The sequence below is a fragment of the Cotesia glomerata genome, linkage group LG7 (assembly GCF_020080835.1).
Source record: "Cotesia glomerata isolate CgM1 linkage group LG7, MPM_Cglom_v2.3, whole genome shotgun sequence".
NCBI lineage: Eukaryota > Metazoa > Arthropoda > Insecta > Hymenoptera > Braconidae > Cotesia > Cotesia glomerata.
The window spans coordinates 23,594,066-23,608,548 of NC_058164.1; the positions used below are offsets into that span (position 1 = coordinate 23,594,066).

General features: G+C 32.4%; 1 protein-coding gene across 1 annotated transcript in view; it reads right to left on the reverse strand.

The window, feature by feature from the left end:
* Window positions 1–14,483, reverse strand: part of LOC123268986 (homeobox protein orthopedia) — a 71,406-nt gene that overhangs the window by 10,411 nt on the left and 46,512 nt on the right. The window contains exon 3 of the mRNA XM_044734459.1: window positions 8,786–8,991. Within this exon, the coding sequence (XP_044590394.1) occupies window positions 8,786–8,991 (206 nt within the window). The remainder of the gene's footprint in view (window positions 1–8,785; window positions 8,992–14,483) is intronic.

Here is a 14,483-nt window from a genome sequence, read left to right on the forward strand (position 1 = left end):
GTTTACCTAAGAGACTTGCTTGGAGAACAGATTTTATTATAATTACAAGTAATGCAAATCGTATACTTGATCGATTCGTAGTGAACAAAATTTTTTATCTAATTTATTAATTATTAACTGTCAATATTTATATATAATAATGGTATCTATATGTAGATTTATAAAATTATCTATGTATACATGAAATCGCAAAAATGATTCTACGATACATTGTTAAGGTACTTCGTTGCTTTAGAATTTATAATTTCTTTGAAATTAAAAAAATAATCGAGGTAAAATCAGAATTGAAAGCTTAAATTTTGATGGAATTATTTGTTTAGTATATGGAACTATATATTGCTGGAAGGCCTGGCTAACAATTTTTGAACTTGACAAAACTAATAATTTTTGTGAAATTAAACTTTTTTTTAAGTTCCTATTATTTCATCCGAAAAATACTATATATTAAAAGATTGTTAATCATTGGAGTAACAGACTCTTAGATAGAAAAAGAGAATGTTTTATGGTAATCACAAAATACCCACTGGAGTAAAAAAAATTATATAGAATTCTATATGATTCATATATAATTGTATATGAATTATATATACATCTATATAATTATAAATGAATTACATATACTTCTATATAATTAGATATGAATTATATATAATGATATATAGTTTTTTTTTTAACTCGGGTATGCCTTTATATGAGTACATAAGACTACTTATGTGCTGGTAAGGGTATGAGTATACCAGACTATATGAATCCATATCAAGTTATATCAACCCTGATCAGGGATTTTTTTTCAAGTTTATCAAAGTATATATAACTTTGTAAGGCTATATCAGGACATATCAGGACTTATTAAAAAATAATGTAAAATTAGATATGAGCATATCAAGCTATATCAAGTCTGATATAGATATATTAAACTGATAAGGCTTGATCAGGCCTGATATGGCCAATTTTCATATCAGGCCATATCAAGACTTATAAAAAATTAAATATGGACATATCAGATCATATCAGGCCAGATATGAGCATATCAAAAATTTTTATATGGCCTGATCAGCTCATATCAAGCCTGATCAGAATATTTTTTCACGGGTTAATTTAAAATAATTTAAACAATTTAATAATTGATGATTTTTACTTAATCAATAACGTAAAGTAATAAAATGACTTTGGTATTTATTACTTGCCGGAATAAATAAACAGATTTGGCAATAGCGCGCTTGATTATACCCATAACAGAGACGTGAATGAGTGTGTGAGTTAAACATTTCTTTCTCTGTAACTATGTTTCTATCCTTTTCTTTTTTCTCAGCTGTTGACGCGATGTTGTCAAATCTTTATTCGAATAAATGGCTGACGATAAACGAGTTACAAACATAAAATTTGACTTTAAATATTTCAAAAATTATATCGGTAATGTATTATTATTAAATTGTTTTTATATTTTGCAATAATCCAAGTTTCTTGTATATAGTTTCTTATCCGTTAAAGTTGGAAGGTTAATATTGAAAAAAATAATTAAAGTCTCGACAAAATTTTGTCCGCCATAAGAGCCGTGTGTAAGGAGATAAAATATGTGATTTTTAAAATTTAATATCTAAGTAACTAAACGGTGAATCTTTTTTAAATTTTGGGATTAGATAAATGACGTATTTATTTATACGTATACTTAATTTCAAAGCTCAAAGTTGGAAATTATTTTTTACATTAGATTCGCTCGAACCTCCTTAATAACTCTTCTAACCCGTTATCACCTATTCGGTCATTTTCATGCTAGTATAAATCTAATTTCAAGTGGATGGAAATTTCCATCTTCACTAACAATTTGAGACAATTCGTCTTCGGATAGTTAGGTCGATGGGCAACCATCGAACTTGAACACTAGTTAGCTGGTGAATGCTAGTATCTGTTCGACTATATGTTAAGTATTAACGATGGAAAGCTACTGAGAATAAAGGGCAACTTTGAAAAATCCATGAAAAATTAACCAAGCCAGGAATCGAACCTGGATCTCCCCGATTACATGTCAGGATGCTTTACCAGTTAAGCTACCGGGTCATTCTCCACTTACTTTCTCTCAGTATACACTTAACTCTCAGTAGTTGTCAATACTACGCTACCTCCTCCCTTTAAACTCCATACTACGATAGAAACTGTAGTACTTCTGTTTCCATTTTCTAGGCGCTTTTATATTTTAAACTTTTATTAATTTTATCAACCGTGATTTTATTATAATTCTTCTAACCCGTTATCACCTATAAGCCATATCAAAGCAAATTTTTAAGGGAGTTGGGAAAGAACGGATAGAGGAAAGGGGGGGGGGACCTACTCAGTGGGAATTTTTCCGTAATTGAAAAAATAATCAGACAGCCCAGACTGGGAATCGAACCCAGATCTCTCGGTTACGTGCCAAGGGCACTCTCTCCTTAATAACGAAGTCATAATTTAATAAAGCAAAATTTTATTTATTTATCAGTCACATAGTGACTGCAAGGTTGCTGGTTTCAATATTATTATTCTTAAATTAAGTTAATTTTTCGTTAGTGCAAGGTTTGAATTTTTCAGAGTGACAAAGTAACCATCTATTGAAGTTGTAAGTGATAATTGGGACAGGTAGCAAGAGTTGGAAGGCTGATGGGACGCCGGTGCATGTTCAACGAGCCATGAACCAGCACCCAAGACCACTGGGTCCTGAGTGTTGTTCTAAAAGAGTCTGGATCTTGCTAACGAGTCTAACTTGACATAATACCAGCTGTTGAAAAAAAAAAAAAAAAAAAAGTAACGTAGGTGGATGGAAAAATAAATTACACACCTTTTCGAATTACTTTGGGCGTTAACATAATGATACCGTGGGAGTATCCAGGAATTAATTTAACATGATGTTGTGTTGATAAAAATCTACTTTTGCTTCCATATTTTGGGGATTTAACGGCGGAATGAGCAGCCCGTCGAGGTGGCTTTGGAACTTTTTGATCGTACCTGAGGGAGGGGTTGTTCGAGAAAATGGTTTAATAAAATAAATACGCGAAGGCAGACGTTTGGTGGTTGGAGGTTTTGAAACAAGGGAGCCAAAGAGTGAAGAAGGATGCTAGCTGATACTGGGTGCTGGTACTTCTGCTTGCTAGAGAGGGTGCCAGAGGGGGTCGGGAGTCGGAGCAGACGGAAGATATAATAATATCCTAAGGGTTCGCGGGGAGCGAGTAATAGCCAGGAACAAAGCCATGTTTCCCGTGAGAATACTCAAAGTCTCTCTGCATCCTTCAGTCCTCTATTTTTTTTCTGGCTCTATTTTTTTCAATATAAATTTAATCCCTTTCGTGTATGTCAGTAGTCTGTTACTTTAAAACGAACAACTAAAGATATTTTCCCAAAAAGTAATCTTTAAAGTCTATTTTATTAGGGTGAGCGCTGCAATTCAGACAAACAGTTTTCCTTCGACGGAGCTCTTTGTTTTAGGGATTTAATTATCGGAATTAATGGGGTTCGGATTTGTTGTATTTTGGCTTCTTCGTTTTATGCACTGAAGAAAAAGTTTTTTTTCTACCTAGAATACAAAATATTTTTATCCAAGATTTTTTATATCCAATATAAGATTCTTAATATAAAAAATTGGTATTTTTCGTTTGTTTACATCGAAAAGTTGTGCTGATTTATAATTTATTGAAAAATTACCTAGCTGTACTACAATTGATATCATAATTTGAATGGATCCTTGGGTACGAAAAAAGTTGCTCAAATGGGATTTACGTAACTAAAAATTCAATTTTTCAACGATTTAATTAATAATTATTTTAATTTTTAACTTCCCGCTATGAAAATCGAAGATTTTCAAAAATCGGGAAGTTATTGTTTTCACCCCGTTTTGCAAAAATCGAGTTTTCATCAGATCTCGACGTTTGAAGGTCATAGGAAGCTTCCCTGACTACTCCCGTGAGGTTGTCACGGTGTGTGTGTGTGTGTGTGTGTGAAAGTATGTGAACCGCTTATAACTTTTGAACGGCTCATCCGATTTTATCGTGGTTAGTGCCATTTGAAAGGGCTTGGCCAAACTTAGATTTTGAGTATAATTTGGACCAATTCAGATCAGTAGATTTTGAGAAATCTTAAAAAAACTAAGAAAAAAAATTTTTTCAAATGTGGTTTTTTTTGGATAACTTTTAAACGGCTCTACCGATCGATTCCAAAAACTAATCAGCTCTAGACAATAAAAAACCACGTCGATCGCCACCAAGCTGGTCGAAATCGGTTAATTCGTTCGAGAGATATCGTGAACGAAAGAAAACCAAAAAAAGTGTTTTTTTGAAATTACTCCGAAATTTTTGGTTCGATCAATAAAAATTTGAAAGTTCTTGATGAGGATTATAAAACTGCGTCGAATGCCGCCAACCGCGTGAAAATCGGTTGATCTATTCAAAAGTTATTGCGGTTTGAAAATTCCAAAAGTAGTGTTCTATGAAACTTCTATCAGACTTTTGAGCTCGAAGAGCTCAAATAAATAGAAATACTATTTCTTTGAGCTCAGCGAGCTCAAAATATCACATAAATTATATTTTGAGCTCAAAAATCTCAAAAACGTCATAAGTACAATTTTAAGCTCCCAGGTATGGAATTAGCGGGAAGTTGCAGGGATAGAATAGCGGGAAAGAATAGCCTTTAGGGTGAACCGTTTTACTAATTTTTAACTTCCCGCTAAGAAAATCTCAGATTTTTAAAAATCGGGAAGTTATTGGTTTTACCCCGTTTTACAAAAATCGAGTTTTCATCAGATCTCGACGTTTGAGGGTCACAGGAAGCTTCCCTGACTATCCCTGTGAGGGTGTCACTATGTCTGTATGTATTTGTGTGTGTGTGTGTGTGTGTGTGTGTGTGTGTGTGTGTGTGTGTGTGTGTGTGTGTGTGTGTGTGTGTGTGTGTGTATGTATGTAAGTATGTAAACCTCTCATAACTATTGAATGGCTCCACTGATTCGATCGCGGTCGGCGCCATTCGAAAGGGCTTGTCGAAACTTAGATTTTGGATACAATTGGGATCGATTCGGACCGATAGGTTTCGAAAAAATATTTCTTAATATTTAAGAAATATTTAAAAAATATATATATTTCTTAATATTTAAGAAATATTTCTTAAATACAAAGAAATATTTTTTAAATACTAAGAAATGATGTTTAAGAAATGATTTCTTAAATACAAAGAAATATTCTTAAATGTTAAGAAATCCTTCTATCAGTGCAGAAAGTTTTTTTTTCACATTTTTAAACTACGAATATGTTCTTTTGTAAACTGGTCGAAAAAAAAATTATACGCCCTTTCACCTTTAGATCACCAAAATTTCGAATTCTTAAAAGCAAAAGGGCGTATAATTAAAGACATACGCCCTTTTACTTTTATAATTTTTTTTTCAATTTTAAGCGCAGAATGTGTCTACTAATCGATTGTCAATAAAAAAAAATATGCGCCCTTTTACCTTTGCAAAGGTAAAAGGGCGCATAAATTGTTATAAACCCTTTTACCTTTAGGCACGTGATATATATAAATATATGAAAAATATATCAAAATGCATGTGGGTACTCAAATGAAAGCTCTAGATGAGTATAACATCGGGATGAGCTTATATCTTTGGAAACGTTAATATTTAAAAAAGTACAGTGCAATTTAACAAAAGTCATCATTCAATTAAGCAAAATTTTTATTTTTTCTATTTCACAAGTCATGGCAGCCACATAGTGACTGCAAGGTTGCTAGTTATAATTAATTTGATTTTTCTTAATTTAATTATAATTGATAAATTAATAATTATTAATTTATTAATTATAATAAAAAAGATCCGCAGTATTATAAACATATAATTTGCATCTGTGTCAAATAAGCTTAAGTCGGCCATATTTTTATTTTGCTATTTTGCTGAGGAAGAAACCGAGTTTTTTAAAAACTATACTTTTTAGTGTAGGAAAAAAACTTTGGAATTCTCCACCAGTTTCTTTACTGGAGGGAAAAATTTCCTGGGTAAAAAAAAACTTTTTTTTTCAGGGCAGATCAGTTTATATGTGGCCATATCATAAAATTTTTCTATTCTCATGTTTAATAACAACTAAACAAAAATATGGTAAGCACAGAAATAACTTTTTGCGCTGAAAATGAATTTATGATTGTTAATGGGCTAGAGAAAGAAGTTAAGTGTCAGGTGTGGGTAGATGACGTTATACTGACGCGTGTACGTGCTTGGTGAGTCGTCAGGCCTCCCAGGAGCCCCTAATTGGCGTGCAGAAGACAGAGAATGACCGAGACTTGTGTGAGCTATTATATACATCATAAGAGTGGCGCGCTTACGTTGAGACTGAGATATAGTGTAAAAAGTACTGCATAAATGCGGCTATTTGTTCATTATTTCAGATTCTCTTTGTTCTCCGCTAATGAAACAATGAGTCTGCGCGGTAATTGCGTCATACTCAAGCCCGTTTTTACTTTTTTAATCTTTACTCTGGTTCTTCTTCTCCTCTTTCGCCCCGCTTACTCTTCTCTGCTGCAACCACCGGTATTATGTGTATATTCTTCAACACTTTGCCAATCTCTGCGCATAAATCTCTTACGAAAAGCACCTGCGTTATGCTAATCTGGTAAAGCTCCAGAAATTAAGCCGTCTTTTATTAACAACTACTAATTGTGTTTTATTCTTTTGGTTATGCTTTTAAATTTTTATCATTGATACAAACGGCTTTAAATTTGCGTTTGACCGCGTACTTGGCGTTAAACTGCATAGTAAGAAATTTTATCTAGAAAATTTTTCTTTTAGTAGTTAATTTTTTTGCGCTACACTAAAAAAAGAGTTTTTTTTCCCTCCAATAAAGAAACTGGTATTCCTGTGTAAAGAATTCCAAAGTTTTTTTCCTAAACTAAAAAGTATAGTGATTTTTAAAAAACTCAGTTTCTTCTTCAGCAAAATACCAAAATAAAAAAATATGGCCGACTTAACCTCATTTGACACAGATGCAAATGATGTGTTTATAATACTGTGGATCTTTTTTATTATAATTGATAAATTAATAATTATTAATTTATCAATTATGATTATATTAAGAAAAATCAAATTAATTATAACTAGCAACCTTGCAGTCACTATGTGACTGCCGTGACTTGTGAACTATAAAAAATTAAAATTTTGCTTTATTAAATAATGAACTTTGTTAAATTGCACTTTACTTTCTTAAATATCGACATTTTCAAAGATATAAGCTCATTTCCATGTTATACTCATCAAGAGCTTTCATTCGACTACCCACATGCATTTTGATATATTTATCATATATATATATATATATATATATATATATATATATATATATATATATATATATATATATATATATATATATATAAATATATAAAATATATGAAAAATTGATGTGGGTACTCAAATGAAAGGTCTTGATGAGTGTAACATCGGGATGAGCTTATATCTTTAAAAATGTTAACAGTTCACAAGATATTTGTTAAATTGCACTGTACTTTCTTAAATATTGAAGTTTTTAAAGATATAAGCTCATCCCGATGTTACGCTCATCAAGAGCTATCATTTGAGTACCTACATGCATTTTGTTATATTTATCACATATTTATATATATAAATATATAAAATATATGAAAAATTGATGTGGGTACTCAAATGAAAGGTCTCGATGAGTGCAATGTCAGGGTGAGCTCATATCTTTAAAAATGTCAATATTTTACAAGATATTTATTAAATTGCACTGTACTTTCTTAACTATCGACGTTTTCAAAGATATAAGCTCATCCCAATGTTACACTCATCAAGAGCTTTCATTTGAGTAACCACATGCATTTTGATATATTTTTCATATATTCATATATATAAATATATAAAATATATGAAAAATTGATGTGGGTACTCAAATGAAAGGTCTCGACGAGTGTAACATCGGGATGAGCTTATATCTTTAAAAATGTCAATATTTCACAAGATACAAGGTTATTTCTTAATTATGTATCTAGAAATAGAGTATTTTCGAATGCAGCCTAAATACTTATCATAATAAATTGACTATCGGTGAGAATGAAATGAAACCTTTAAAAGGCACAAATTCAAGTCAAGACCTTTGCAATGACACTAAATTTCACTGAAAAAACCGATTTTATCATATGACTATCCTGGAAACAAATTTTTCTTAATCTCTTAATAATACAGATAAAATTTAAGAAAATTTAATTAATCATAATAATTCAATTAAAAAAAATTAAGTTAATTATTAATTAAATCGCTAAAAAATTGAATTTTTAATTACGTAAATTCCATTCGAGCAACTTTTTTTCGTACCCAAGGATCCATCCAAATTATGATGTCAATTGTAATACAGCTAGGTAATTTTTCAATAAATTATAAATCAGCACAACTTTTCAATGATGTAAGCAAACGAAAAATACCAGTTTTTTTGTATTAAGAAATGTATATTGGATATAAAAAAACTTGAATAAAAATATTTTGTATTTTGTATTCAAAACTATTCTTTTGATGAATTGAATAATAACAGCAAATTTTAAAGAAAATTTTTTTCCGTATATCTTGTTCATGGATAGTGACATCCTTTCTTAATCTAAAACAAAAAAAAAAAACATGTTGGGGAACCAAAGTAATCCGTCAGATTACCGGGAGCTCACCTCTAATCAAAAGATTACCGTCAGTTCTAGTGTCAGTTTACCCAAGAGGATCAACCAGCAAGGTTAGGGACGTCATGATTTATAATTTAAAATCATAATAAATAGTTAAACTAACCTGTACACGAGCCTCCGTTAAGTTTATCTTCATCGCCAGGTCTTCACGTGTGAACACGTCTGGGTAGTGGGTCTGGGCGAACGCAGACTCCAGCTCTTCCAGCTGCTGGAGCGTGAAGGTTGTCCGGTTTCTTCTCTGCTTCCGTCGGACAAACGAATCCTCGCCCACGCCATGCAGTGCTGGGTGGTAGGCAGAGTAACTTGTGTCTAAAAAATCAAGTATAGAAACAATTGGTTAAAAAAATTTAACTTGTTTGCGTTCAAAATAAAAAGAAAGAAAACGTAACAAAGAAAACTTTCTTGTTTGAGATAACTTTAGGGTCAAACAAATTTTTCTGTGTTTCTTAGGATACACAGGAACCATAAATCCACATAGAATTCCAGAAACATATCGGGTAGAAGTACCGTTTTGGCCACCTTAGCACCGTTTTTGGCCAGTTAACATTTGAATTAATTTATAAAAAATTATAATATTATAACCATATTTTTGTTGAGTTTTAAAAAATTTTTATTAAAACAAATTGAATTTGTAATGGTTTATTAATATAAATTCATTTCTATCGTTTATTTGAACTATAAATGGCCATAAACGGTACAATAGCCACAAACGGTACTTCTACCCTATTTGATCAAATTTATAACTTTAGAGTTTGAAATTTCGAAAAATTTTATATTTTTCTCGGGTTAAGTTAAAATACAATATAAAAACTAGATATTATTTTAAAATTTAAATTTTTTTAACAACCTAAATTTGAACTGAGAAGTCATAAAAAAAAAACTTGTTTATGTTTAAAATAAAAAACAAGAAAACGTAACAAAGAAAACTTTTTTGTTTGGCATAACTTTGGGGTCAAACAAATTTTTCCGTGTTTCTTAGGATACACAGGAACCATAAATCCACATGGGATTCCAGAAACATATATTTGAATCCAATTTGCAACCCGGTGAATACGTTATCGCATTTCATCCGATTACTGGATCACGCTAATGTAGTATTTGCTGGATGCAATTATCATTTGCAACCCGGTAATGGATTGCTCATTAATTAGTACTGAAAACAATCAATTAAGTGGGCGTAAAAGTCTGTCTGAAAATGCTAGAAATCGACGTTGAAAATATGTAACAAAGAAAACTTTTTTGTTTTGGAAAATTTTGAAGCCAAACAAACTCTCTTGATTTGTTAGAGGTCCAAAGTGACTATAAATCCAGTTGCGAAAGGAGAAACAAATCTTTGATTGAAATTTATAAGGTAATTTGATTGAGTCTCTCAGAACGAAATGAAGTTAATTAGATATTTGTTTGATCTAACTCTCATTTGTGCTCCAGTAATGGATTCATAATTGCTCGGGCTGATGAACAATCAACTAGACGTGTGTGCAAGTGGGTGGGTGTCATATATTTGATAAAGGCACATTAATGACGGTGGTCTTTGAATGCACCGTCACAAAGCGAGCTTTAAAGCTGGAGCGGGCTTTAGAGCAAATCTAGTCGAAAGGAACCTTGTGCAAGTAGTAATAAAGCTTATAATCACTTTATTAATGATGCAAAGCAATCAGCAAAATTAATTACCGCGGCCGTAATCCTAACCTCTCTCCGACTCACCGGATTAGCATTAAAAATTTATTTTACGTGGTTAAGTTTTAAAATGCATTGAAAAATAATGAACCGATTAAGGATTGGTTGATCAAAAAAGGTATCGATTGAAGTAAGGAGCACCTAAACAAATACGGAAAAAATAAGGAAAAAGAGAAAGAGAGAGTGAGAGCGTAAATAAATTTATCCGGTCGTACGGAAGAGAAATCCACTCAAGATCTTAGATTAAAGTTGGAAAAGTAAAGCCAGAAGCTAGACAACTCGTACAACTCATCCGTGCAGCTAAAGAGAGGGCAAAGTCATCTACCTATCTCCACTCTACCGGTACAAATACAGAGATATCTATATCTATATCAAGGGATCCAAGTTAGCTGGAGGACGGGAATGAGAAGTTGATCCAATTTATGAACCAGTGGAGGAGTTTGCTAGCTCAAAACCCACGAGCCGATATTCTTCATTTGATTTCAGCTCCTCAACCCCAAGATAGCTCTAGATTTTGTTACTCGATCTACCGCAGGTAAATAAAAATATATTTCCCATCTTGGTGCCTTTGCTCAGACATTAAAGATGGTATCCATGATAGTTTTATTTGGTAAGAGGAATAGAAGGTGCTTGCAACAATTTCTATTTGGCAAGCTTGTCACTTTTGCCAATACTTGACAATTTTCTAACCCAAACCAGAAATCCAATAAAAAATTAGGAAAACAGTTGACCCGCAAGGCAATCGATGCAACTTCCCGCCAATTCCATACTTAGGCGCTTAAAATTGCACTTATGACGTTTTTGAGCTCAAAAGTCTGATAGAAGTTGGATAAAACACTATTTTTTGAATTTTCAAACCGCAATTACTTTTGAATGAATGAAACAATTTTTCATGCGGTTGGCGGTATTCAACGCGGTTTTTTAAGCCTCAGGAAGAATCAATAAGTTTGAATTGATCAAACTAAGAATTTTGGAATTATTCCGAAAAAACACTTTTTTTTTGTTTTCTTTCGTTCACAATTTCTCGAACGAATTAACTGATTTTGACCGAATTAGCAACAATCGACGTGGTTTTTCAAGGTTAAGAGCTGATTGGTTTTTAGAGTTGATTTATTAAGCCGTTTAAAAGTTATTCCAAAAAAAACCACACGGAGAGAAATTTATAGGAACCTTTCCAAAAATTATGGGAATGGTTCCTATAATAAAATGATTATTAAAGGTATCAATCCTATGCTCATTATGGAAACCATACCCATAGTTTATTGGAAACATTCCCATACAATAATGGAATAGCTTCAATATATTATGGAAATGATTCCTATAATATTATAGGAATGGTTCCTATAATATTAAGGGAATGACGCACATAATAATAGAAAAATGTTTATGTTCATAATAATGAAGCAATCACATCAAAAATATAAAGTAATTATCATATATTTTTTTGCTAATACATTTTTTTTTATAAATAAAAATTGATCTTTCACTAGAGTGAAAAAATTTCTTTTTCATAATTTTTATTCACGTGTATACTTAGTGTTAGATTGTTTATTCCAACTCAGTTATTATTGTGTTAGATAATATTAAAAAATATTGTAGCAATTCTAAGGTTTCTCTAATAAAAGGGATATTTTCTCACTATACAATTAGAGGAGCAAAGTAGATATGGAAATTCATTGGTTATTTTTACTATTTCATTTTATTTTTAAAACAAATCGCGTTCCAGATGCCATAAGGGCGTATACTGGCAGAAGGTCCCGGTGAAAAGCCATAAGGGCGTATAAAAAATTTTTTTCGGGAATCAACGTAGTTTCGTCTGAAATGTGCAGAAATGCAAAATAAAAAATTTATACGCCCTTATGGCTCCAGGGGCCCACATCGAATACCATACGGGCGTATAATAAAAATTCTGTTTTTTTTTTCTAAGTCTAAAAAAATTTTTATATGGAAAAAAATTTTTTTTTGCATTTCTGTACATTTCATGAAAAAATACGTTGGTTCCCGAAAAAAAATTTTTTATACGCCCTTATAGCCATAAGAGCGTATAAAAAAATTTTTTTTCGGGAATCGATGTATTTTCGTCCAAAATGTGAGAAATATAGAAAAAAAATTTTATACGCCCTTATGGTTCCCGAGTGCCATAAGGGCGTATTATTTTTATACGCCCTTATGGCATCTATAACGCGAAATTATTTATTTAAAATACATACGTTAAATATTTATTAAATCCACCTTTTGAGTATATAACTTTTATTATTTATATGAACAATATTACTTATTTTACATATTTCAAATGGTGTTATTGGGCAGCAAGTAAAATTATCGAAATTACTAATAATTTCAAATGCTCCAAAGTGGTCATCGAAGTCACAAATAACTTGAGTTGTAATGATAAATATCTCAATATTATTAGGCATCATCACTATAATATTATGGGAATGGTTCCTATAAATTATAGGAATGGTTCCTATAATATTATAGAAACTATTTCTATATATTATAGGAACCATTCTTATATATTATGGGAATCATGCCGATATTACAGTTATAATTATAGGTATCGTTCCTATAATTATAGGAACCATTCCCATAATTATAGTAACATTTCCCAAAAATTATGGGTACAATTCCCATAATTTAATAATCGCTCCTAAAATGATATAGGAAAACATTTCATTAAAATTATAGGAATGATTTCCATATTTTTCTCCCCGTATCGTGACAACATCGCGGGAGTAGTCAGGGAAGCTTCCTACGACCTTAAAACGTCGAGATCTGATGAAAACTCGATTTTTGAAAATCTTCGATTTTCTTAGCGGGAAATATAAAAATGTTAAATGTTCCAACAAAACCTAAGCTTTTGCAAGGGATACGTGCTCTAAAACGAATGGATCCAACCCTTCACCAGACACCGATGACAAAGTACCCAAGCAGACAACCACTTCATCACCAGCATGGATCCTCCAATTACAACTTGATTTCAGAACTTCTGAACTTGATGACGTTTTTGACAAGGTTATTCAATTGAAGCACCAGCAAGTCCTGGAAGTATAACTGGGGGTTGGGCGCCACTGGAAAAACTCGATGGAGAACTAAATCTAATGACACCTCGACCGTCACTAATGACACTAACGAGGTAGTGAGATGTTAGGATCGTGTGTGTCTGTGTCTAGTCCGATGTGGATTGGTGTGTGCCCCGAATGAACCCACTTACCGACTTATCACGTAGTTACCTAATCTGTTTATCCCAACAGTATGTAGCCATCTTTGTCTGTCTGTCTTTCTCTCTCTCACTCTTCGAATAGGAAGGGGACGTTAATGTAGGATACTGGCTGGGGTTTGATGTTGATCACGCTCACTATGAAAGCTAAAGGGTGCTTGGTGATGTCCCTAGGGAGTTTACTTTTCTTCGCTCTCGAGTAGAGACTCGAGGACGAATATTGCTCAATAAGGCTTGCTCTATTGTGTTATGACGAACCTGGTCCAGTGTAACCAAAATCTAATGATCGGATCTAGTTAGAGTTTGGATTATTCGATGAAGGTTGCAAATAGAAACTTTTGGTAAAACAGGATGATCGGTGATGGTTCCACTCGGGTGGAAAACCTAACTCGTTCAAAAGTCCTTTGCCTAACTGAAATAGCATCTCGAACTAGACTAGAAACTATCGACGTGTTCTACTAAAATCAACTTTAACTCTGTTTGCTGAGTTGTTTCTACTGGATGTTAGATCTAATGGAATCATTCTTTTAGGACATCGTATGTCATCATTTAACTACTTTCAATTTCAATTGCGTAACCGGTTTTGCGAAGGTACATTCGATGTAGTGTGTGCTGGATGTTATAATCGTATAATTCATCATCATAAGTACTGTTTCCTGCTATGATCAATAATTCAAGTGTAATAAGTAATAACGTTTGTGATGCTGACTAGCTGGGCCCCCCACGTTGATCATAGGCTTGCTAGTACCTACTACTTTACATCCTTTCACCCTCCAAGGGGTGATAGAATGAAAATTTTAAACCAACAGCAATAATTTTCAATTTTAAAGCGAATTCAGTTAAGAATTGGGGATGTACTGTCGTTAAAAAAGCCTTTTGCAAAGGGTTTCGTTTTTCAGGGAAT